General features: G+C 32.5%; 1 protein-coding gene across 3 annotated transcripts in view; it reads left to right on the plus strand.

The window, feature by feature from the left end:
* Window positions 1-26,696, plus strand: part of LOC118203220 (uncharacterized) — a 90,448-nt gene extending 63,752 nt beyond the window's left edge. For all 3 annotated transcript variants that reach the window (XM_085810780.1, XM_085810782.1, XM_085810781.1), the window contains exons 3-4: window positions 25,859-25,963; window positions 26,063-26,696. In XM_085810780.1, the coding sequence (XP_085666906.1) occupies window positions 25,859-25,963; window positions 26,063-26,119 (162 nt within the window). In that variant the 3' untranslated portion in view covers window positions 26,120-26,696. The remainder of the gene's footprint in view (window positions 1-25,858; window positions 25,964-26,062) is intronic.
* Window positions 26,697-26,933: the final 237 nt, after the last annotated feature.

Raw genomic sequence — 26,933 nt, forward strand, 5'->3', positions numbered from 1 at the left:
CTGCTTGGCACTTCCCTAACTTCTAAATATTTTGTGCCCTAAATTCTGCTGCCTATTCCTTCTCATACCCTCAAATCTCGTGAAAAAGGTTTGCTTTTTTTCTTTTTAGGTACCTATTTCAGAATGTCTCAGTTTGAACTCACAAAGGATATAGCTTAATTGAGTCCAGTGATTGTCTTAATATTGAATTACAAAGTGTTTCTAGAACTTAATAAAAAAAATTTTAAAAACCTAATAGCAGAACAAAAATTTTAAGTTTAAACTAGAATTATTAACAAAAGTTGAACTTTCTTTACTTTATTAAACATTTCTTTCAACGTAAGTTGTTTAAGTTGCTTCGTTTCATGTGATAATACTTTCTCTTTAATTCTATTAAACAGACATAATTTCTTGTTTAGTTACAAAGTTCTGCTGTTCAAGTCTTACAATTGCTGTGTCGAGAATACCGACTAATTTGTCAATCGAAATTTTTTCGTTTCCAATAACCTCTGTGTTACTTTCTTCACTATTGGAAGCGAATTATAATGACGAGGGATTTGATTTAAATCATATCAAAAACGGAGTACATCGAGATGAAATACTACATTTAGTAAGGAATTATAAGCCAAATAAAATAAAAATATCTGCCCTGAAGATAAGGATAGTGCTGACAGATCAACTTCCAATTCATTGCATGCCGCGGCGTCCCCCCCCTCCCGCCACAGAGCAGCGTGAAATTGATAAACAGATTTCCGATTTTGAAACATACTTTCGCTTTGTAGATCCTTTACATATTAGTAAATATATAAAATTATTCTAGAATAATAGAATTTTTCCTTTATCCAGATTGTCGTTTTTGCGGGATTATAGATTATCAGTTTAAATTTGGCAAGATTGCATGCAGAAATTATAAAATTAAAAATACAAAACTGTAATTTATGAAATAAAGAGCAGTTATGATCTAAAGGGTATCAAAATTTACAAAAAGCTTGATATTTATTTGTTTACTTTATTAAACATTTCTTTTAACGCGCGCATGCGTAAAGCATACATTACGCATAGTCGAAATTAGAAAATTGCAACCAGAAAACTATTTGATATGTATTCATGATATTTATAATGACGAGGAATTTGATTTAAATCATATCAAAGATGGAGTACATCGAGATGAAATACTACATTTAGTAAGGAATTATAAGCCGAATAAAATAAAAACATCTGCTCTGAAGATAAGGATAGTGCTGACAGATCAACTTCCAGTTCATTGAGCGCCGTGGCGTCCCCCCCCCCCCGGCATAGCAGCGTGAAATTGATAAACAGATTTCAGAATGGTTAGAGAATCAAAGGATATGCCTTTATCTGTTTTTTGCAGCAATTCCATTTTTTGTTTGATGGACATCGAAACATGCTTTCGCTTTGTAGATCCTTTGGAAGCTCCAGAATCGGAAATTCTTTTTGACATAATCGAAAGCTCAAGCTTACTTTTATAAAATTGCTCTAACAGTCTGCAAAAAATAATAAGCCGGATCCAATTAGAAGATTAAGGAACAACGCAATCTGCAATATTAACTGAAACAGATAATTAGATAATTTTAGCTTAGCTTATACCGTCCATTATACATTAAACGCGCATGCGTAAACGCATATGTGCATGCGCAGAAAATTTGTAGCTTTGAGGTCAGGATTATAGATCATTCCGGATTATGGATGTCCGGATTAAAGACTTGACTGTATATGGAAAAATATCCAAACAATCGCAGATTTTATTTAACACAACACAAAATTAAAATATATTAAAACTGTCTTTCATAAAAATTCAATGTGCAAACAACGAAAAGGAATATTGCTATATTTAAAAATAGAGACAGTGTATGATATTCTTTGGAACATGGGTGTACACAAAGTCCAACGTTGCAAATGTCACAGGAATAGAATATCAGCAAATTTGACTCATTTAGCATTTGTGTATCTTCTATGGTCAGATAGCGCTTTCGTAGCATTTGTGTATATTTTACGGTCAGATAGCGCTTTCGTTTTGCCATTAAAATAATAGAACACCAGAAAAAAACTTTCACTAAACCGTACAAAATATTCATCTCAATGCCGGAAAAATCTAAGAGTAATTAAAAGAAGTCTTATGATAGAACATCTACTCCACTGTGCGGGGATAAAATATAAAAAGAAATAAAATAAATAAATTAAATTAAAAATTATTCCAGAGAATCGAAAACATGTTCATTTGTTTATATGAAATGACGCAGTAAGAACCATCACGTTACTCAACACTAACGAATTAGCATTTGTATGTATTCTACGTTCAGATACCTATATCGCAAAAATAAAAATAAAACTTACCTCAAAGCATCAAGAACATGTGCATTTGTTTATATTTATTTGTCAAATGCCAGTTACATTAGCCGTTAGGCCATTAAACTCCTTGCTTCCCAATAGCGCTGAAATCTACAGGAAAAATTCGTCAGTGCTTCACACTCGTCCAAATTTTCTGCCATCATTGGCTGTCCATTTTGTTTATATCAAATGACACAGTTAAAGAGACATTACATTGCTCAACACCCACCCACGAATCTCCCTCTCATTCTGAAACAAAATACCAAAAATAAAAAACATTGCGTAGGAATGAAGGTACACATACTTTCGATATATTTCCCCATAACAGACATACAGCTACATCTAGTTGCAACAAAAAATACTAATTAAACATTCTATCTAAAAAGTCAAATGTGTTACTCCTGGCCATAGAGTGAATTAAATGGTGATTCAAATATGACACACCCAGCCATGAGGTAATGTTTGCTGCCTGATGCACATATGACATGCCCGTACTGAATGGGTTAAGAAAGCGAAAACTTTATTTACTTACACACTTTCAGGAAATCAAAACATAATTATTTGATTCTTTCTTAATGTTGCCAGACAACAAAAGCAAAACGTCATCTAAAATAAAATTAAAACAACGGCCATTGAATATCATTGACAAATACAAAGTCATGGAGCTCACAACATACTCTCACCTTTTGATTTTCTTATAATAGCCTATGAAAATTGAAACATTAAAAATAAAAAAATTTAAACTTTATACTCAGTAGACTTGCATAGTACTCATTATACTCACAATATAAATTATACTTACAGAACATGTACTTAAAAAAAAAAAAAAAAATCACTTATAACGAGAAGGTTTGACAATTTTTCTGCCACATCTAGTTTTAAGTTAAAACTCTGTTCCTTTAAAGTCACTGTCCCTTTTAACATTTCCAAATTTAGGAGGAATGTTTCTTTTATCAGAAACTGCCCAAAATTTCGTTCAAGTTCATTCATTTTAAATAAAATGTTGAGGTTAGTCTCTAAAGGGTATAACCATTGGACGAGGCTTGGGAGTTCTAATTCTGTTTTTTACTACTTTCACCATTCTCACATGATTGTCCTTTCCAGGAAAGATCTCTGTAACTATACCCTAGAATATTCTTTTTTTTTTTTTTTTTGTTATCACATCCAACCAGATCAGTCATTGACACTGATCTGTTTCAGACTGTTCTTATTGAAATTCTGCTGAATTAAAAGACCTAAATTGATGACCACTTCCATATCACACAAAACAAAGTATATTTCCTCATATTTTAAGAAGGCTTTTCCTAGTATTGTTCTTAAAAGTTTCTTTATCATCCCAACTATCCACTTTCATGAGGCAGCTGTAGAAGGGTTGAAAATCCATTTGATCCTCATTGTGGAGCTTTCTTGAGATATCCCAGTCAAAAGACTCCAATGAGTTACTAGCTCCTTTAAAGTTTGTTCAATTATTGCTGTACAATTTTTTAAGTCTGTGTCGTCTCTATAAATCTTCGTAACCCTAACAAAAAAGCATTGGAGAAGCTGTGAAAATCAACTCCAGATGAATAGCTCTATACACAATGCAAGTGAATAGTAGTATCCAACTTTTATTTCCATCTTTTAAGTGTACAGGACCAGTTATATCCACTCGAATTACTTTAAAAACTAATGAATCTCGAACTCTATTTTTCGGCAGTGGAGCTGGTTCAGTTTCTATTTTCTTCAAAGAATATCTTTTGCACCTAAAACATTTTGTGCTAACTCTGGACTCTGTTGAAGAATGTCAGCTAGAACAACTTGTACTCCTCCAGTTGAAGAATGTCAGCTAGAACAACTTGTACTCCTCCATGCAGCAGATTCAGGTGACATTCATAAATTAATTTTTTTCAGCTATTCATGATCTGAAGGCAGAACAATTAGATTTATGAAGTTTTATTTTCTCTTCAAACAATTCTTCTTTTAAACATAATCAATCCATTATCATCTAAGAAAATATTAAGGGTTTTTAATTTGTCACCTGTAGACTTTCCATTAACCTTTGCGGCACTGTGTGTCCAGTGTGGACACAACTAAAAATTTCCTTCTGTAGGCACAGAAAAATTGAATGAAAAAGGATTTATAGGTTACTCTGAACCTTCTTTATTTTGGCAGCTCAACACGAACTAGTCCATATATTTTAGCCATGTTTAGTTTTTTAAGACCCTCATTTTTCATGTAAATCTTCCAGATTTTTTTTAGGGTATAAAAGAAATTTTTTTTTTTTCCTGTATGCTTATTTCCTTATTCTATATTTGTTTTAAATTTTTACCTTGAAATCTTGCCTAAAATCAAACGGCGAACCCTAGGTGTGCCCAGAACGGGCTCACCGATAATCTAGGACAACTGAGAGTCTGTATTCTTTGTTTCTTCGCATCTCATCGGTCAGTTCATTGAAAACAATGCTCGTTTCACCACTCTTTTTGAAGCTGTATTCAATCAGTGTGCCCACTTTGGGCACACCCACAGAATTAAAAGATAAGTGCTATCTTCACAAAATTTTACTTGTGTACTCCTCTAGGCCTACTTATACTACCTGGCCTTTTTTTTTTTTAAATCAAAACTCCGACTTTAAAAGGTAGCGTGCCAGAAAGGGTTAAAAGAGCTCCCCTTTGAACAAATTTCATGCATATCTTTTCTAAATTTTCAATTTCTTGTACAGACAATTCTCCCTTCATTATATTCTCAGGAGTATTACGGTTGTTTTAGAAACTCAACACTCTCACATTAGTCGGCTATTAGTCGCGAAATCTTTGAATGCTTGGAAAATCATTGTACCATAACTCATCTGACATAGAAGTGTTAACTAAAACAGTTTCTTCCTCCTTTCACTCATCGTAAACTTCACTATTCGTTGGAATCTGAGATTTAGGCCACTTGTCTTTGGACTGGTTGACCCACTCTGGTCCCTCCCACCATTTCAATTTAAGAAGAAATTTTGGAGAACAACATCTGGATGGGAGGTCTGTCGGATTATGACTGCCAGGAATATGTTTCCATGAATCCACTGAATTGATGCTTCGAATTTCCTTAACTCTATTTTTAACAATAGTACCCCAATTATCTTCATTCTTAATCCAAAACAAAGCGGTTGAAGAATCCATCCAGCATGTGGTTGGGACTTCTGTCAAATTCATTTCTCTTCTAATGTAAGATATAATTAATGCTTGCTCTTACACAACAAGCTAGTAATTCCAATTGGGGAATTGTTGCTTTCGTCAAGGGAGCAACTCTGCTCTTAGCTTGAATTAAACGAACTTTGATTTCATCACTGTCTTCTTTACGAAGAAATACAACTGCGCTGTAAACAGATTTACTAGCATCTACAAAAGTATGAAGACTTCTCTAATCCTTCTCAAAAACCATTACAATCAACATATCTTAGAATTTTAATTTACGATAATAAATTAAGGTCTTCCGTCCACAGTTGAAAACCTTTTACAAACACTTTCAGGACATACTTCATCCCAACCTAATTTAAGAGTCCAGCTTTCTTGTATTAGCATATTCATGCAGATGGTTACTGGGCGCAACATTCCAATGGGATCAAAAGTACTGTTGATAGGTGAAAGAATATTTCTTATTGTTACAGGTTCTTTCTCAAAGGAAACATTTTCTAAGTTACAAAAAAGGACATCTTTATTTCTGTTCCACAATAATCCAAGAATGGGAGAATCCTTTTCCCTTTTATCTCCTGTTAAAGACGTATATTCCCATCCATGTAAGTCAAAACATACTGAAGCTAGAATTTGCTTAGCCTCATGTACAAATTGCAGTAGCTCCTTTTCATGAGATACATATATTACACAGTTATCCACATAAAAGGCATTTTTTAACTTACGTACAGTTTCTATTAAAAGTAATATCTCTAAATGAGAAAACTAAATTTTTATTGAATACATTAAAACTCAATTCAACAAGGATTTTTTTTCTAAAGCTTCAATGTTTGCTTCTGCATTTCTTTCCTGAACCAAAACTATGAAGCAGTTAAATTTTAAAGATCTTATATCCCTAATATAAAGTCAGATCAAGGCTTGGGACTGCTATTAGCAATGTCGCATGGAAGGAAAATAAATAATTTAAAAAAAAAAATCTTACCTTCTGCATTGGTAAATTTTTGTTAGTGCACATGTTGTTCAATAATGATTCAATGCAGCACAAACACAGTGACCAATTTCGATTTATTCAGAAATGAATTTTACCAGAAGTTTAAAAGCAATCACACTCATTTGGGAATTCGAAAATGCTTTTTAAATGATGCCTTTAATAAATAAACTCTATTTAATTTGCTCCGTAATATGAAATAAATTACACTACTTTAAATGAAAATGTATATATTGTTTAAAGGAAATGTTTGAATATTTTAAATCGCTGAATTCTCTATACTATGACAAATGAATATATTTAACATTGATAGCTTTGCTTAATTTTCTATACATAATCTACGTGCAAGTTTAAAAAACTATTTTAATCATAAAATGAAGAATTTTTTGGAACAAAATTTCGTTAGTTGTAGCATACATTTCATCTGAAGATAAAATAATAAATTGTGTTTCTTTCGAAAAGTACATTCATCTACCTGCAGTGTCAAAACGATTAGAATACTTCCGGCATTCAAACCCCTGGAGCTTTAGAACTGGACTGAAAGGAAATGCTGACCGTTTCTCTGCCGGACAACAAAAAGCACTAATCATGTCATCGTTAAGACTCGATCTGATAAAGTTTTCCCCCTTTCCTTATGGAAAGCTGTTATCAGCTGAGCCAACAGCCTTTGAACTCTTATCCGATGTGTTAGATCAGTCTGTAAGAAGTTCATGGAAGTTTGCAAACATCTAGAGCAGTGTTTCAAAACCTTTTTTGTGCTATGCCCCACCTAATCCTCTCTAAAATTTTTAAGCTTCCCCCTAGCATATACATAATTTTTAATATTTAAAAATTGAAATTTTCACGAAAAAAACTTGAATGATAGCTTTTAGGAAAAAATGACTACGAAATTTTGTGAGCAAACACAGTAAGTGAACTTTCAAAACATGGAGAACGGAAATTCAAGAAAAAACTCGTTTTATTAAAAGTTTTTTTATTTTAAGTATTAGTAATTTTTATTATTTAAACTTAGCGAGTTCCTTGTGCTTGATACTTGCTGCAAAGAAATTTTATGTAAGATTCCAATTTAGATAACTTAAGTCTCAAGTCTCCCGGTTTCATCATATCTACTTTTTTTTTTTTTTTTTTTTTTTTTTTTTTTTAAGCAGCAAATCATTTTTATGGCACTAAATCCGCATTCAACAAATTATGAAGATGGGAACGGTAACAATAGTTCTCTTGCAAATTTTGTTGCATTTGGATATCTGATTCTGGTTTCCTCACAAAGCTGTGTCATCGCTCCTTTTATATTAAATAAAGTTTTAATTGACTCATCATTTTGCATTTGTGCGAGTTCTTCATTTTACTGCATATTTGAAATATCAGCCAAATCCACTAGCATTGGCTGCATCATCCAAGTTGGAAAATCAATTTGTTTTAAGTTACAACATCTTTTAAATCAGCCGATAAAATTTTCAGATGATCGACAATAACAAGTATAGCGGTATCATTAACAAATATAGCGGTAGTCACAACACATTTTTGGAGCTAATGATACTTTTCAAAATGCTTGTGGTAAAGAGTATATGCCTGACATAATTCAACAAAGATAATGAAACCAAATATCTTCCTTTTGCATCATAAGTTTTATTTGCTCCTTGAAGTTGTTTATTTAATATATTTAATTTTTCAAAGATATCGGCTAAATAACTCACAATTGCCTTGTTATCATCCGTTAATGGATTTTTCATTTCAGGTTCGTCGCTTAAAAAATAACTAAGAGTATCAAATAGTTCCATAAATCTTTCCAAGCAGTTCCCTTTCGGCAGCCTTCTTACTTCAGTGTGAAGTACAAGTCCCATATAGTCTTCATTTTGTTCCTCATAAAATAACTTATGAAGAGACGTTCACATTTGGCCCTAACTTTAATAGCATTGATAAACTTTATAACTGAATTTAGTACTTCATTTAGAACAGGCGAATAGTTTTCAGCTACCGGGTTTTCTCTATGAATAACACAATGCACAAGATTTTCTGGATTCTTATCTTTTATCAATTTTAAGAACCCTTTTTCTTATTTCGTGCTTTATTTTATTTTTCAATTATCATGTTAGGAGCACCATCTGCAGTATAAGATGTATTATATTTTTTATTGGTATATTTTTTATATCTAAGCAATTTTTTAGCTTACTAAAAATATCTTTGGAGAGATAGTGGTACTTTCTAATGATTTACAGAACATTTCTTTGGCAAAATCCCCTTTATGAATATATCTTACACAAGTTACAAGTACGGCCTCACTGTCTCTCAAAGTTAGTTCATCCATTTGCACCGAAAATTTTCTTGTTTTCAGCTGTTCAACAAGTTGTATTTCAGTATCCTCACTCATTTAATCTTTCTTCTGCAAACAGTATTGTTATTTAGTGGCATAGCTTTAACGACTTTGTCATCTTTTTCTAGAACAGTTTTAAATGCTGATATTGATGGTTTGATTCAATTCTCCCCTATAGTACGGCTTTTCCCAGATTAAGCAATGAGTAATGAAATTTGATAAATAGCCTCAAGAGCACGATTAACAGTTGCATTATGAGCAGTAAATAGACACTTTAATATTACTCTTTTTTTTCAAAAATTTTCCTTAAAGTGTGAAAATAATTCAAATCTGAATTAATATCAGCATTATATTTCGTCTGCAAATGTGCCTCAAGACGACCTAGTTTCATTGATTTGTTGGTCAGGCATTATTGACATAAAAAGGGTGATATGTTGGTCAGGCATTATTGACATAAAAAGGACAAAAGTTGACCCTTTATGGACCGGGTATGAAACCAAATTTTAAATATGCCTCCGAATACCGACGAACGTTTTTTCTTGCATTCTCCCTCATTTCACTAAGGGCTGAAAGAAATAAACATAAAATCAATATAAACAATGCTGAAAGCAGCTACTGTTGCCATTCAAGAAAAGTTATATACCAGTTGCCATTCCTACAGTAAAAGATAAAAAAAAAATTCGTTGGTTGAAATGTGCAAGAAACGTCTGGAAAGCATAATGTGACAGTTATTTAAATGCCTTTAAAAGCATTTAAATGTCCATGTCTACAGTGAGAATTCTTTATAAAATATTTAAAACGCACCTCAATTTAAAAACTTTTTTACGTATCACATTTTTCTTTATTTTGGGGAATAAAAAATGAAATTTCGAAAAATTTTGACTTCATGAAACATATTTAGAACGTCCTTTGTCCCCTTAAACTCTGGACGTGTCCATTTTCGAATTGCCCCCCTTAACAGTCGTATTGCCCCCTTGTGGGGCAGGGGCCCCACGTTGGGAAACACGGATCTAGAGCTTTAACAGGCAGGTGAGCGCAGTTGATCAGAGTAAATTCATTGCCTTCCGTCATGTCTTTTAGTTAGTCTCGCCTCTTTCTTTATAGTTTTGACTCTGCTCTCCCTTTATCTTACCCTTTTTTAAAGTATCTTGTGTTTTATAATATGTACAAAGAATCTGTAATTTGCTGAGTGTTTCCACTATTGTTACTTATTGTACATGATTGCGTATTAATATTTTATTTGAAATTCATTTACAATAGCAAAATGTGTGACTGTGTATGAAAAGTTTGTGGCAATGTTTAGTTTTGTTCAAGATTGCAAAGAAATATATGCTAATCATATAACGTTTCACCAAATATACTTGCTGAATCTTGCATGCAGAGAGAGATCTTGAAAAGAACTGAAAACGAGTCATAAATTTTATGAGAAATTAAGATTTGAAGTTGTTTTTCGATTATGCTACATGAATATTGTGGAATTTTAGATGCATATTCAAGACATTAGCAGCAATAAATTGAACCAGCTCTTGGCATAAGTTAGTATGTGCAATTCGAGCTTAGTAAGCAAACCATTTTATGTGTTGATAAAAGTGACTGAAACTTTGAGAAAATAGGAAAAAATTTAAGTATAGTGTGGGTGTGGTAACAAAAATTTCAGAGCATTAAATAGTGAACTATGGATTAAAACAATGAATTTGCTAGAAAAAACGGGAGGAAAATTAATATTTTATTTTTGAATAAAGAATCATGAATACTTTTGAGCTATGTCTTAACTGTATACTGGCATTATTACTCTTAACCTAATGATGTTATAATTTGGTATTACAGTCAAAAGTCGTTAATCCGGACTCGTCGGGACCTCGGCGATTCCGGATTATCGATTTTTCCGGATTATAGATCATCAGTTTAAATCTCGTAAGATGGCATGCAGAAATTCTAAAATTAAAAATATGAAACCGTAATTTATGAAATAAAGAACAATTATGATCTAAAGGGTACAAAATTTACAAAAAAAAGCTTAATATTTATTTGTTTACTTTATTAAACATTTCTATCAATGTTAGTTGTTTAAGTTGTTTCGTTTTATGTGATAATACTTTCTCTTTAATTCTATAAACAGACATAATTTCTTGTTCAGTTACAAAGTTCCGCTGTTCAAGTCCTATAATTGCGGTGTCGAGAATATCGACTAATTTGTCAATCGAAATTGTTTCGTTTTCGGTAACATCTGTGTCACTTTCTTCACTATCGGAAGCGATATTTTCTGGATCTAGAACCATACTACATATTTCGCTGTCCGTTAATTGATTGATGATTGGTGCATTGTCGTCGCAATGAAAAACTTCTCTTATATCATCTTCATTTATTACCGCTTCTCCACATTTCTTTACAAAATCCAATAACTGAAAAATTTCACCTTTAGTTTGCGATGTCCGAAAACCTTCAAATTCGCCGCTATCATCTTCATCCTCCTCACCATGAAATATGGTAGATGGCCATAAATTATGCCAAGCATTTTTTAACGTACTTGAAGACACATCCTCCCACGATCTTGCGATGCTCCACACGGCAGATTTTATGCTAAAAAATTTCAAAAATTCTTGAATAGTCTTGCCACTGTTCAAGAAATTTAACATAGATTTTAAAAATGCTGTTTTATATTTGCATTTCAGCGCGTGCACTATTCCCATATCCATAGGCTGAATGATAGATGTACAATTTGGAGGGAAGAATAACACAGATACATTATCTTTCACTAAAACTTTAAGTGAAGTATGCGCTGAACAGTTATCAACAATCAGAACTATTTTTGAGTTATCAGGTAAACCAACTGAATTCAAATGTCGCCGAGACTCGGGTATAAAATGATTTTCAAACCAATCATTCATCAACACTTGTGTCATCCATGCTCTTTTATTTGCGCGATATATAACAGGGAAAATCGTTACTCCTTTAAACGGTCGAGGTCGTGCATGTTTTCCGATTATGAAAAGTTTGCACTTGTGCGTTCCTGCAGCATTTGCGCAGGCTAAAATTGTTAGTCTCGCTTTGGAATCTTTGACACCAGTTGGAGCCTTTTCTGTACAGGTTGCCAAGGTATTTCGTGGTACATATTGCCAGAAAAGACCAGTTTCATCAGCATTGTAAATTTGTTCTGCACATAATTGTTCACTAGTAATGAATTCGATGAATTCATCTGCAAATTGTTCAGCAGCTTCAGTATCAGCTGAAGATTTTTCACCAGAAATTTTTAATTGTCTTATACCATGGCGATTTTTAAATTTTGTTAACCAACCTGTTGAATATGTGCACTCTCCGTTTAAGTTCATTTCTTCATGAAATATTTTGGCTTGAGCCATTACCATTGGACCCGTCAATGGCACGCCCTCGCTGCGACGCTGTCTGACCCATTCAATCATCACTCTGTCATGATTGTCACTTTTAGCATAACGAACCCTTTTTCTGTTACTCATTGCAAGTGGTGTGTCGGAATCCACAAAAAAATCAAAAAGTTCCTTTTTCTTTTTGCTTATGTCATATACAGTTGACTTTCCAATGTTATATTCCTTGCATAACTTTGAGACAGGTATGCCTTTATCTAATTTTTGCAGCAATTCCACTTTTTGTTTGATGGACATGGAAACATACTTTCGTTTTGTAGATCCTTTGGAAATTCCAGCATCGGAAATTCTATTTGACATAATCGAAAGTTCAAGTTTACTTTTATAAAATTGCACTAACAGTCTGCTAAAAGTAATAAGCGGGATCCAATTCGAAAATAAAGAAACAACACAATCATTAACATTAACTGAAATAGATTAGATCATTTTAACTTACACCGTCCGTCATACATTAAACGCGAAGGCGAAAACGTATTCTGCACCTGCGCGCACGCATATGCGCAGTAGTCAAAGTCTTACGCGCACGCCTAAAACGCCTGTGCGCATGTGCCAACGCGGTGCATGCGCAGAAAGTTTTTAGCTTTGAGGTCCGGATTATAGATCATTCCGAATTATGGGTGTCCGAATTAACGACTCTTGACTGTATTACTTTTAACACTAATGATGTTATAATTTGGTATTATTACTTTTAACACTAATGATGTTATAATTGGTATTATTACTCTTAACACTAATGATGTTATGATTTGAAATGGCATATTACTGAAGTGAGGGAATTTAAGAAATTATGCGAACCTTTTCATAACTGCACAGAATCTTTCTCTGTACTTCAGAGCGAAATTGTGGGGCTAGATTAGAAAATCCTAAATTTGAGCCAGGAAATTGCTTTTTAAAAGTTTTAGGCCCTCTAAACAGCAGATTATTGTTATTTTTTTTTTTTAATCCTTAAGTATGCGTTTTAGTTTGATCAGAAATTGATAAACGTATTTTATGTCAGGAAACTCGTTAAGCATTCTGTAAAATCTATTATTATCAGAAGTTCTGTGTCCTGTTAAATTTTATTGAGCTAACTGTTGAATATTGTTTTTCCGCCTGATGTTCTCACAGAATCTATCCATATCAAAGTTTGCTTGAATAAAGTTGATTTTTATAAAAATGTGATTACATGAAATCTCTGTTTAGTATCTCTGAAATCCCGCATAATGGGAAAACAATACGTTGTTCTTTTGTTGCATGCGGGAAAACTTCTGCCGAATTTCAACCGTTATGGATTAAATCTGTTTGAAATCAGTGGTGAGGAGATTGGTTTTGGTTTAGTTTATATTTCTATTTTGGCAAATGCCACTGTTAAGTTTCTATTCTGTGGACCATTTTCAAGAATTTGTTTCTACGGAGAGGCGAAAGGACTTGAAGTACCTCGAAAAACTGGTGGGGAGGACTAGTGGGCCGAAGAAGGCTCTCAAACCTGAAACGGCTGCTTTTGTTAGCTGGAAGAGACCGAGACTTAATATGGTAAGTGAAAGTAGGGGAAAGGAACAGACAAGGCTGTCGTTTTCGGCGCTTGCTTTCTAGTTATGTGCAGCTACCGTTTGTTTCGGGTAGGCTGAGGAGATTAGTGTGCGTGTGCAGAGAACTGGAGAAAAAGAAAATGGATTTGATACTATGTAGATACCAATGTGTAAATTTAATGAAGATGTACATAAAATTACCGTAGTAGTTGCTGAGAATTTTGTATAGGACAAACATCACAAGAGCCCAGGTGATGAATCACAATGAGGTAGTAGGTTTTACTCACTACTTAATGGTATGGTATTGTGAATAGTGCGGAAAATAACAAGTGAAATATTAATAAAGTGTTGTACAACAAAAGAAAGCTGGAGAATTATTCGGCGATGAAACAGTTAAAAAAGGAGATATATACCTGTAGATGCAAATTGAAAGTGCGAGTGGATGAGACAAAGCACATGATTGCAAGGCATGAGGTACTGAAAAGTGGCGAATTCATCAGCGTTGTGAAATAGTGATGTTAAATCTGTAAAATTTGTGCATAGGATTAACACGTGTGATCATATTAAGCTATGTGCAAGTGCTAATGTGCATTGAAGGAGGAGATTTTTCCAGTATGACAACGTGATCTCCAGCATCTCTGTTATAGAAATCAAAAGTAAGTCCCTCTTAATTTCTTGGAAAGCAAAAAAAAAAAAAAAAAGCGAGAGCTTTCCTAGTAATAATAATGTTAAAAAAAGGAAATGAAGAAAAAATTGTAGTTGATGATTTTATTAATAACGGAAGTAGAATTTTGGTCTATCATAAGCCTTAAAATATTGAGAGTAAACAGTAGAAATTAGTAAAAAGTACATTTCTAAGGTAATCGAGAGATTGTTTTTTTGTCAAAGCTATTCCCAGATATTGTATAATAAAATAAAAAAAATTAGTATTTCAAAGGAATGGAATTACAGATAGTAGTGAAATATTTAGATAATTTATTCTGTATTCTTAGGTCATTTATTGTGTAGTCATGTTACTGGTTAATATTTAAAAAAATATCTTCATTGCTGAAGTTAGTTACTTGAACTAATTTTTGTGTGTTTCGATTTGATGTCATGTTATGATATATATTTTAATGGTTTAATCCGAAATATGTATTTTTCATAATTGGGTTTGTTAAGTGAGTAATGGAAGTATTCAGTAATAATGAGATATGTATACTTGGCTGTAAAATCAGGTGGTAATTCTATTGATGTATGTTAAAATCGATAACCTTAAAATAGCGGGCGTTAATATAGGTCCTGAAAGGAAAGGTAGGGGATGTCAGAGGAATGGTCTGAAAACATAAGAAGAATGCAGGCTCAAATTAAAGGAGATGGAGTTACAGCTAGAAAAGTGTAAAGTAGAAGCAGATACGGCTAAGGTTAAGAGAAATGAAATTTCGGGAAAGACAATTAGGGACAGAACATCAGATCAGAATTAAGGAGCTAAAATTTCGTAGTAGTAATGATAAAGGATAACGAAGGGAACAAGCCAGGCTCAGAGGATAAAGGGGTTTCAGATTCAGAAAACGTGAGAAATTATTTTCTGAAATATTTAGAAATGATAAAAGGAGTTATGTTTGACCTCACATTAAAAGCCGAGCAATGGCCGTTCTTTGTCCATCATGCAGAAATGATGTTTAATCTATATAAAATTCCTGAAGAAAAGAGTAAAATTATTTTGCAGAGTTTAAAAGCCAAAGTTAAAAGTTTGATCTCAACTCTGGGTGAAAAGGATTTATTTAGATAACTATGAAAATTAAAGCCGCTGTATTAAAGAAATTCCAGATCAACGTCATTGCAACATGAAGTTAGAAAGGTCTATGGAAAAGTATGAGGAAACTTATACTCAGCATATAGCTAGGGTTGTGGCAGAATTCAGAAAAGTTAAAACCTCTGATAAACTAAGAGAACTCATGAGTGTGGATCAAGTAAAAGATGAAGTACCCGCAATTGGTAAGGCCATATATTGCTAAAAGAAATCGAAAAATGGTTATCTCCATCGGATCTGGCAAACGACTTGGATCATTATATTGCAACAATGCCTAGAAATTGTGCGAGTACTCAAGAAGTAAGCAAAATGGAACTAAAATATGAATTGAGAAGACAAGGGAAGAAGTTAGTGCGACTAAATAAGGGAAATTTCAGTTCGGATAATAGCGTCAAAAAGGAGAAACACAAAGGGGTAAACATTTTAGAATCTCAGGGCATGGGCCAAACAAGCAAGAAAATCGTGAAATGTTTTCAATGTGAAGGTAAGGGAACATAAATTTGTTTTCTTCAGCGATAAATTTGATAGCGAAACCCGAAAGAGGAACCGAGAAAGGTGATATCGATAAGGCGGGAAGCTAAGAAGTTAAATAAATTATGTATAGGAACAAAGCTACCTAATTATACAGAAAAAAATTCTCTGAGGAAACTGGGAATTACCTAGGACAGATTTGCGGATAGACAACTCTGGGATTAAAGATTGATTGTTAGCGGAGCGGAACTTACTGTAATCCGAAAATCGGTAGTTCCAGAGAAATATTTAGATGGTAAACTGTTGTTAAGGCTGCCGGGCCGCCATTAAACTTCAAGTAGAAGCCCAATTAGTTTCAGTACATATTAAGTATCTAGTCGGGGGAAGACGAGGTACAACCGTACGTAGATTCATATGCAGCAGTGTTACATAATTCAAACTTTATTGAGCTTATAGAGACTTTATTGCTCGTTCGCGGATGGGCCAACGCTCTTGATGCGTTTTATTGAATATAAGTTTTGTGCGTGCAGTTGGGAAATTTTTTTTTTTTTTTTCAAAATATTATAGTTAAATAGGGGCAATGGATAGTTTTACTAAACATTTTCTATCAGTATTACTTTCAGTGTAGTTACCTAATGCAGAAACATATAGTTTTATAAATATTTATAATTTGGTTTTCGACATAATGAATTAAGATTTCCCAGAATTCTATACATTCTTCAATTTCATTTTTCAGTATAATAATATGCAGTTATTTTTAAAGGGTGTAAATGGTGAAAGTTTTGAAATATGAAAAGGAAAAAATTATGTTTGCGCTTAAAAAAATGCAAATGATAACGAATTTTAAAATAAAATTGTGTAGATCTGATCATAATTAGATTCATCTTCTTTCAGTTAGATTATTCTCAAGAATATTGATGTGTTCAAGAATACACATGATCAAAGTGCGAATATTAGAAATTATATAAAACATGCAGTGAAGTAGAAGTAAGCAACAGAATTTCAACGAATACCCGGGATAATATATTCATAATCTATCTGAATATTTAAGTCTTGGCAACAGGTTTGCTTCCTATAGGATCATATTTATTTATTATTACGTACATGTGTGACTGTTATTTTTTTATACAGAGAATGTTTTTCTCATTTAGGGTTTGCAACAAAAAAATTAAAGATTTTAATTTCCGTAAAAGAAAATACAAAACAGACATTCTAAGGCAAAATTGAAGTGTAAAACCCTTTTTATTCACCAAAATGCACAATATATTTCTACTTCAACTAAAAGAAGCAAAATTAAGTTTTCTTCACATGGCTGGCTGGCTCAGTTAGAAATAAATATATAATCTTTTATTCCTTCTTTTCTCTAAGAAACTAAAATTCAACAAGATACTTTTTTTTTACAAAACAAAACGCGTAATTTATTCATTTTCAATAAAAAATAGTTTATACTATTTGGATATTGCAGAATATAAGAGAGCTATTTATTGCAAACATACCAGGGCTGCCATCGTGAAGGGCTTTCTAAGGGAAACTGACTTTGCACGAAACACCTATGATGCCGTCATCCCATTGACCTATGTTCGAACCTAAATCAAACTATCGGCAAGTGTTTTATCATTCGGCTATTAGCAAGGTTCAACTAGACGAAACCAATTCAAAACTTTTATTCGCATACAGTACTAAACTTGACACTCGCAATAAGAGAATTCTAGTCTTACTATATTTCTTGTGCTCTGTAGTTAGCTAATTTTAATACAATTAGCAGATAATATCGATATTAGAAAACTTATAAAGTAAATTGCACTTTCGAATTTTCTTTCGCATCATTCTAAATTTTACAATGGGAGCCCAGCTATACGAACAGAAACACATAATAGTTATATAGGTCTAGGGGTACTGACTCGTGGATAGCGGGAAAGAAGTCTTTTTCATCAAAGGCACCATATATAATACGTGGACGACAACGCACATTGCCTTTCATTCTTATCATCTCTCCCCTAATTTTCAACGCATGTCCTATTCTTTCTTCTAGTCGTTTTACATTACCGCTTCTTTTCAACATGCACCATATTTGAAAATACTTGATCTGTTTTTAGAAATAGAGGCTAAACTTTTCTCAGTATCGTAAGAGAAAGACGTTCAACCGAATGTAAGAACGCATTTCTGTGAGTACAATTTTGTAGGAAAATCTTCTGCAAAATGCTTCAATTTTATAATAAATATGTGCAGAATATGTGCAAAATTTAAGAACGGATTTTATAGTCATATATATATTTACAAATTCGTTTAAATTTTTTTTTTTTTTTTTTTTTTTTACCTCAAAGGGGGGGCATCAACTTTTAAATTGTTACCACCAAATACCTGTATATTTAAAGAAATTAAATCATTAAGTATCTTCATGAATATATGTCTTGCATTATTAAAAATACAGTACCTAGAGCCATCAAAGTAAGAATAATGTAATCCTTCACTCGAATATGCACACTGGAAACTGGAATTTTTAAGTTCGAATTTGTTTTATTATGTCTTTCATATTTTCTAAAACTTAGACGAATTTTTTATTAGGAAACTCAACAGTTTCAAAGCGAGCACTGGTAACACTAATGAATAAAATATTCTTATCTCCAGCGTGCGAGACTGTTTATCGGAAATTCTAAAGATATGCTGTTTTTAAATATTTTATGATATTGCTGTTGAATTGGAATTTATGTGCTTTAATTGCAAAGAACTTGGTATTTAATAAATAAAGGTAACACACAAAGCGTGAAAAAAAGTCTCTTTGGGCGTAATATAAAATCTGAAAGTTTCTGGATTTTATTTTAATTTTATAATTCCTTTTTAAAATCCAAATGAGTGTTAGTACAGAAGGGGTATTAGTTTCGAAACAGCAGTTTGCGTCGAATCACTTTAAATGCCCGAATCACTTTTCAAACTGTTGCCACCAAATATTATCACGCTGTATTTATTTAAAGAAACTAAATAATGAGAATCTGCATGAACGTATGTATGTTTTTCGCATTGCAGAAAAACAACGTTACCTAGAGTCATCAAATTTTGGATCACATAGTCCTCCACCCGAACAAGGACACTTAGAAGGCCGAATCCGGAATATTTTTTTATTGTCTATTTCATATTCTGTAAAACTTTACCGGATTTTTGATTAAAAATCTCAACAGTTTCAAAGCGAGCAGTGGCAACACTGTAAGGAATAAAACATTTTTGTCTACAGCCTGCGAGCCTGTGTATCAGAAATTCTAATGATATGCTGTTTCTAAATATTTTTAACCCAAAGTGGCGTTAACCCAAATGCTCTCGAAACATGTATGTGTCTGTAAATGAAAGAAAAAAAAAAATGCCCATTTGGACCTAATATAAAATCTGTTTTCATTTTTTATTTATTGTTTTGGGTACTGAATCCAGTTTTACATAACTTTTCAACCAAATCTTTTGCACTAGCATTATTTTCTTATTTTTTATAAAACGTTTTAGAAAAGTATTTAAAATAAATGGGTCTTATATGAACAAGTTAAAGAAAGTGCGTATAACTTGTCATAAGAAAAACTGAAGCAAGGAGGATAAAAAGTTTCACAGGTCGTATTTATAAGAAAAATACTGTTATTATTTTTTTCCGACGATAATAATAAAAAAATAATGGGAATAAAGATGCCTTCAGATTTCTTTATGTAGAGTAATATATTTATATTAAAATTAATTTCATAATCGTTAATTTTAATAAAGCAGAATTATATTTGCATGAGGTTTGCATATTTCATAAAAAGCATGTGCATATTTGTATCCTATAAAACAATTTGTTAAAATTCTACAGGGTATTTCAATGGGCTCCAGCTTTGCTTGTTATTTCATAAAATAACAAGGAAATATTTATATCACATACAACAATGCCTTTAACCCCTTGGGTACGGATTTATTTGAGAAAACTTTTGCATGTGGAACGGATATAATTTTTGGTTGCGATTCATCAATAGCTACTTCACTTTAGGAGTATAAATGTAACAAAATTTAGTATTTAGGTAATACACTATATTTCTAATCTTTCTTATTCTGTCATCTTTATTTTCCTCTTCATTATCCGCAAAATGTAGAAAGCTTGAAATATCAAAAGCCTATCGCGTGCCATAGTGCTGGCAAAAATTGGAGTACTTATTGCATATCGCTTTGACCAATACATATGCATTTTTGGCTTCTTCATGTGCGACATAATGCATAATGCAATATAAGCCTTCATTTCATCAGAACTTACAGGAACCTTTTTTTTTTTTTTTTTTTTTTTTTTTTTCACACACAACCTTCTTTTTGTATCCCTTGTCTGGCATATCTATTCGTCTCTCCTACTATAGTGTCTCAAAAATCTTCATTGAAGACTTTTTTCAAAACATCTAAAGGCGTAGGATTACTACCTAGTCTCTGCAGGCTCAAAGGATTAATTCCAGATATTTCAGAAAAACTTTTTATATCGGCTACATTTTCTTCTTCCTCCATTCCTCTGATACTGATTCACGAGAAGATTCACTATCACTGCTCAATAGACGTCTTGTGCGTCTTCGAAACCTTGATATTATATTACAATTGTCATCATTTTCTAGTTCAATATCGTCTTCATCGCCTTCGCTTTGTATTTCATTGTAATTGTCAATTTCAGGATCACTAAACAATTCTTCTTTAGATTTCTCAAAGTCACTTTTGCTATCACTATCATAAAATATATTCCTTGCTTTTGATATAATGGGGCAGTGTATCGCAAATAATGTTCACCGAAATACTGTAATTGCCTCTTCTATTATAACTGATACAAGCTACAATGAAATGAACAGAATTGTGCATAGCCTCAAATAACGTTTTAGACATGTCATCCGCTCCTAGGGAAAACAAGTGAATGTCGTCTCTCAGACGTTAAATGTACCCAAGAGTTTAATTTTTGGTTTGACATCTTAGACACGTCAACCACTCCTAGGAGAAAAAAGTGAATGACGCGTCTCAGACGTCAAATGTACCCAAGGGGTTAATACGTCAATTCCCCAAATGCACATGATATATATATATTCTCGTTTTCGAGCTTTTATAAAAGGAGAGTTATATAAACCATTTAGTAGGAATGAAATTTTTTACAGCTCTCAGCTGATATTATGATGATGCATTATAATGTTGTGCTGCCGTTATTTACTTTCTTATACAACTGAATGAATTTAAAAATATTTATTCGTCTTCTTGAATTTATTTCATAGCTCTAAAATGATTGCCGATTATATTTTGGCGAAATATATAGTTTGTTTTGAGAAGGAAAAATTATATCTCAAATGATTTTATCATTTCTATTTTAGAATAAAGCCTATTTATCCGGGAACATCTTAAAAAGAGTACAAGCGGTTATGATTTTAATGTAAGAAATTAACTGAATAAAATTAGGTTTTCAGTTATGGACTATTTCGTCTACGAATGCATGAGAGACTTATTTTAAATTTAAGTGTCTGCAAAGCGATTGTGCGAAAAAAGTGCCATAGAATGTGTTGTTTCTTACCTTGCTAAAGAAAATTTAGAGAAATAAGACAGTTCCTAGCATTTATAAACGATGCTGAAACGATCGAAAACTGCGTTTAAAAACTTAAAAATGCAACTTCTGTGTAGTTAGTGCTTGAAAGTAATATTTGAAATCTCTCCTGCAAAATTTTGATTAAAAATATATATCAGTTAATTTTCGTCAGACGAGTATGGATTTCTTATTCTAATAACAGCACAATGAAAAACATATTATTCATTGACATATTTCTTTCTTTTGCAGAACGGAACTTTTTTATGGATTTCTTATTCTAATAACAGCACAATGAAAAACATATTATTCATTGACATATTTCTTTCTTTTGCAGAACGAAAAGAAATTTGCTTCATACATTTGTAATAAAATGAGTCAAAAAACCGAAAACTGTTGTGCTCGGGCCTATTTTATATTTATTTATTTATTTGAAATTGTAGCCATGGTTCTGCCCAGAAAGGTGAAAAAATTGTTTAGTCGTGCAATCTTTTTGAAGCATGTGTACATTACAACTATCAGGAATCTACTATCAAAATGCACTTTAATTAACGCTAATTGCACACTGATTTAGTGAATACTGTATCTTTTTGTTACTCTATAGTATAAAGAATACATTTTTAGAACTGGGAAAGAAAATTATATTTAGAATTGAAAGAAAATATGAATTTCACAAATTTTTCGCATTTTACAAAATATTTAAGAATTAATAAAGCAATACTGAAATAAAATATGAAAAGATATTAAAACATAAAGTAAATGGTAACAAATGATCCAGATATAAAATAATTTTCCTTTTTTATAATACTTATTTCATCAATTCTTTTTTATTTGTCCCCAAATTGATTTCTTTCTTAATGAATTTTTGCTCCCAAAGTAAATACCAAATCGTACGATTGGTATCATTGACAGTGACAAGAATAATATTACCACATTTGTATTAATTTCGGAAATATAAGCCAGTTCCGCTTAAAAAGTTCTCAGTTGAAGCTTTACTGCTCTTAGGCACAGAGCTAAGAGTATTAATTACAAGATTAACATCACTGGAAATGTAAATCACAATAGTAAGCATTGATTGTTATTAAAGCCTATTAAAACATATAATATTATGATAATTATCCCAAAAAGTGATACGCCCACCAACGGCCAAGCAGTAAAATTTCTAAACACTGGTAGTTCGATTCGAATCCCAGCGAACGGGCTGGCTGCATGGACGTTTTCGTGATTTTTCCATTGTGTAACATGTATAGAAGCAATTTTCTCTTAGGCAGTTCTCCATGAAGGTCTCCCTCCTTTGGCAGATAGCCTTCGAGCGCTTTTCAAGTAAACCAAACCAAAGAGAAATATTTCAAACGAAGCATAGATATTAAATTTTAAATAATTCTATTTTGTTCTTAGGCTGTGAAATTATTTGAGTGGACTTGAAGGAAGGATGCCATAAAAACTGCACATAAAATGTTAATAAGATGGGAAAACTGATTTCAAGAAATACATGCATATATTTGCCCTTTCTAGTAAAAGAGTCATAAGTATTAACTACTGAATTTAAAAATAAAAGAGTAATCAGTACCTAATTTAACATAGCTCAGCAGTCCTTAATTATAAATAACGTCCACTAGCGGCCGAGCAGTAACGTCACTGAACACTAGTAGTTTGATCTGGAATTGAGTTTTCCCACTTGTAACGTGAATACGAGCCAGTTTTCTTTAAAAAGTATTCCAAGAAGGCAACCCTTCCCATACAGAGACAGCCCTCCTTTGTTTTAATTAACCGTAGTCGTAAATAACAAATTGTTTTCTTATCCCCCAAAGTCCTCCATAAAGTTGTCTATCTTCACCTGAGCATCTAATTGTGTCATTTCAAATCTTGATATAAACAAATAATCCGAAATATTTCCTTTTTCGAAATTTTTTGCATCACCCAGATCACTATCATATTTTTTCCACCTTCGTATAATGCTTGCGACGATTTTATAAATAGCTATTTTCATATCTTTACTACTAACAACTATTTTTCATAATTATTTACTCTTACCTGCTGAGAATTTTATGTCCCAACCGTTTCGAAATTTGGAAATAAACACATCTTCATAACAGTAAAATATTCATAGTCAAATATCGTCCGGACCCTTTTATTCGATAACACTTTCACTAAAACGGAAGTAATTTGCTTAGTGTAAAAAATTCATCATACGATTTCATGTACTTTCACTACTTTATTTTATCAACGCCAAAAAGCGATCTAATCAAATACGATATTATTTGTGAATGATTTTCATATCATGCCAAGGAAGTTTCTCAGTAGTTCGCTTTAAACGAGAAATCAGAAGAGTAAAGCGAATTTTTCTTTAAGGAAACGCACCTTGTCCTCATATTTCAATAATAAAATGTCCATACTTCGTATTCACACAACTAAATGAATTTCGATGCAAACATATAAATGACACATTAGTTTGAAACGGAATTACAAGATTTGAACTCATTTCAAAAGTCTCATTTTTATTTCAGAACAATTATTCAAAATATATATTGAAGTAACTCTATTTGTGAACTGTTATAATAGTTTTAAAAAATATAATATTTTTAATCAATGCGCACAGCTAAAACAAAAATTATATCAAATTTCTCGGTTTTTACAGTCATTGTTAGATACTTGTTTAAGTATTTATTCTATGCTAAAAGAAATTATTTGTAAATTAGGTGATGCCGAATTCTTTAAAAATTATTCATGGGTTCTGTGCAAATTACATTTACTTTTGCAGAAGAAATTTTGCTTCGCAAATTTTTCTCATACATAAAGGTTTGCGTGAAGGCTTTCCAGTATTTTCCAGTTTCGGCCCGAAAATCGCCCTCAGGTCGACAGATGGTACGGCTGGATTTGATGTTTTTATTTATGGCTCTCCCATTGTAACATCTTTCTCTAACGATCGCTGTTTCCCCACTACCAATTAAGCGCGACAGGTGGTCGGAGGGAACGACAGTACAGAATATTCCGTCGTCAACGATTTCGAGACGGAAAATGTAAGGCAAAAAAATTGTTTGAAACGCTTTCGTATTCATCAAAAGCTGGCGAAATAATCCGTGTGAGACGATTTGGAAAGCCATCTGTTAATACGGAAGAAAAATCCGTTCGTAACGCTGAGAAGGTTAATACACTAAAAATTGTCATTGTTGAAACGAAAATGAAGATTTACTGTAGGCTTCATTTTTTTTTCTTTGCAAAAAGTATTTTACCTCATATCTCACCCAATCTTAGCAGACGAACGACGAGCTGTTTTGCATTGTGTGTTGTAATTAATAATTATACACTCTTTTAATCTATTATAAATCGAACTTGTTTTATTTTGAAGTCAGAATAGTATTCACCACGAGTGATGCACTACTATAAGTTCCTTTTGCAAAATAAATATCGTAGCATTACTCACTTTCTAGCAACTATAAATTTGAATGTTTGAATGCATATTTGTTATATTTTTATTTATTAGTAAAATTATTAATTCCATTGTATGTTGAAGTAAATGTAACTATTCACTTGGTTATACTTAATTTAATAATTTGTGTTTGGTCAGGGTAAATTTCAGTAGAAACTCAGTAATGATTGACAATTCGAGTTCAATTCCTAATAAATATCTAGGAAATGCTCATCGCAGTTGCACAGTCCTGTTGTTTTTGTATATCCTATTTTTAATCTCTTGACATAAAATAAAGACGTCCGAGAGATGTCATTCATTTCATATGCCATTGTAGAATTTGACGTCTCCGAGACGTCAAGAGCTGTCTTCGACCAACGCCACACAGTATGTTATTGTTATACAGCAATGTAAATTTGAAAATAAAACGTTCTGTTTCTAAGCTTGAACATGAGTGCCCACAGTTGAGCCAAATTAAATGGTATTCTTCGGATGCGTCGACGCATATTTTATTTGTATGTCGACGGGTTAATGATTCTCCTAAGAGATATTAAGTAGAAAAGCTGTAGTCTTCTTTGCAGCTGTGACTGCTGATTTTACGATAATCAGTTTTTTCTGTTATTAGCTGTAAGTAATTAGATGAAACTCGGAAGACGCTACCTGAGAGCCAACAACTGTTTTATGATTAATTACTCCTCCAATTTATATGTACGTTTGCAGCAATCTCGATTAACATATAAAACAGGATTTATCTAGTTCGTACAGCTTGTTTAAGAATTTTTATCTCATTCCTGTAGGTTCCACTCTCTTTCCCTTTTTATTCTTCCGAGAAAAAGTTTTAGTATGTAGTTTAGTAGTAAATGTATGTAGCTTTAAATATAATTTATTTCCGCAGAAGTAATGCAACATTTTGTGTGTAGTTTTCTTACATAATTTTTTTTGTGTATTTTTAGGTAGTTGACCTTCTCTTGAATTGTAAGTGTGCAGTTTGTCCCAAACAGGCATTAGTAGCTTGTCAAGGTTGTGTTAGTGTATTTTACTGTTCTGAAAGGTGTGGTGTAAGTATATGTTCTGCTTAAACATTTTAAATTTAATAGTTTTATTTCATTTATTATAAAAATTATAATAATACTAATCAAGGTTTTTTCTGTCTTTAGGAAATATTTTGGGAAAGGGAGCACAGTATGAAGTGCCAACCACGTCTTACTCCATAAATATCGGAATTTTTAAACTTCCATACTGCGATGCTTCCAAGATTGAAAAGATCCACGAGGCTTATGCCATGTTGATGAACTTTAAATCGTTAAACTATTTATTTCATAAAAATGATTGACACTTTTTCTGTAAGAGTGAAAATCAATATTTTTATGTCAAGATCGATTTCCTTTAATACGGCATATGTGGAGCAGAACCTGTTTAAAATCTAAAATGGTCGTTCTGCCATTAGAAAAGCGAAGCCAAGCAAACATTTTTCTTTCGCTCAAAATCAGTGATGTCGTTTAACTTGTAAAGAAGAAATGAGAGAGGGAGAAACGAAGACAAAGAAATAGTTGATTTTTTAATTGCATTAGCAGATTGAGTCAGTGATGTCTGAAAATTCTAGCCAAGAAGAGCAAAGTTGGCGCAGCCGTAGTCGCTGTAATGCAGCTTTGAGGCCACTGTTATTGCATTTTCCACAACACTGAATGAGATCTGAATGAAATGCCTCATGTATGGAAGATGAAGCTTAAAGACGATACTGTTCTGTTTGTGTTGTCAGTTTTATGTAAATAAATTATCTTTTGTTCGTTTTGTGTGGTGTTATTACTTTTTAATGTTTTGTCTTTTGTACAGTTCTGACGAAAAACTTACAGCCGATCTGCTTCTTTTGACTACCTGCCAGTTTTGACGCTGTTTTTCGATCCTAGAAATTTACGTAATTTCCTAATGCAGTGGAACCTCGAGATATGAGTTCAATTCGTTCCAGCACTGAGCTCGTAAAGCGAATTTCATGAATCTAGAAACTTCTATTTTGAAAATAATGGAAAT

This window comes from Stegodyphus dumicola, chromosome 2, assembly GCF_044657685.1.
Source record: "Stegodyphus dumicola isolate Sdum_Otavi_A_Nest chromosome 2, ASM4465768v1".
NCBI classification, from domain to species: Eukaryota; Metazoa; Arthropoda; class Arachnida; order Araneae; family Eresidae; genus Stegodyphus; species Stegodyphus dumicola.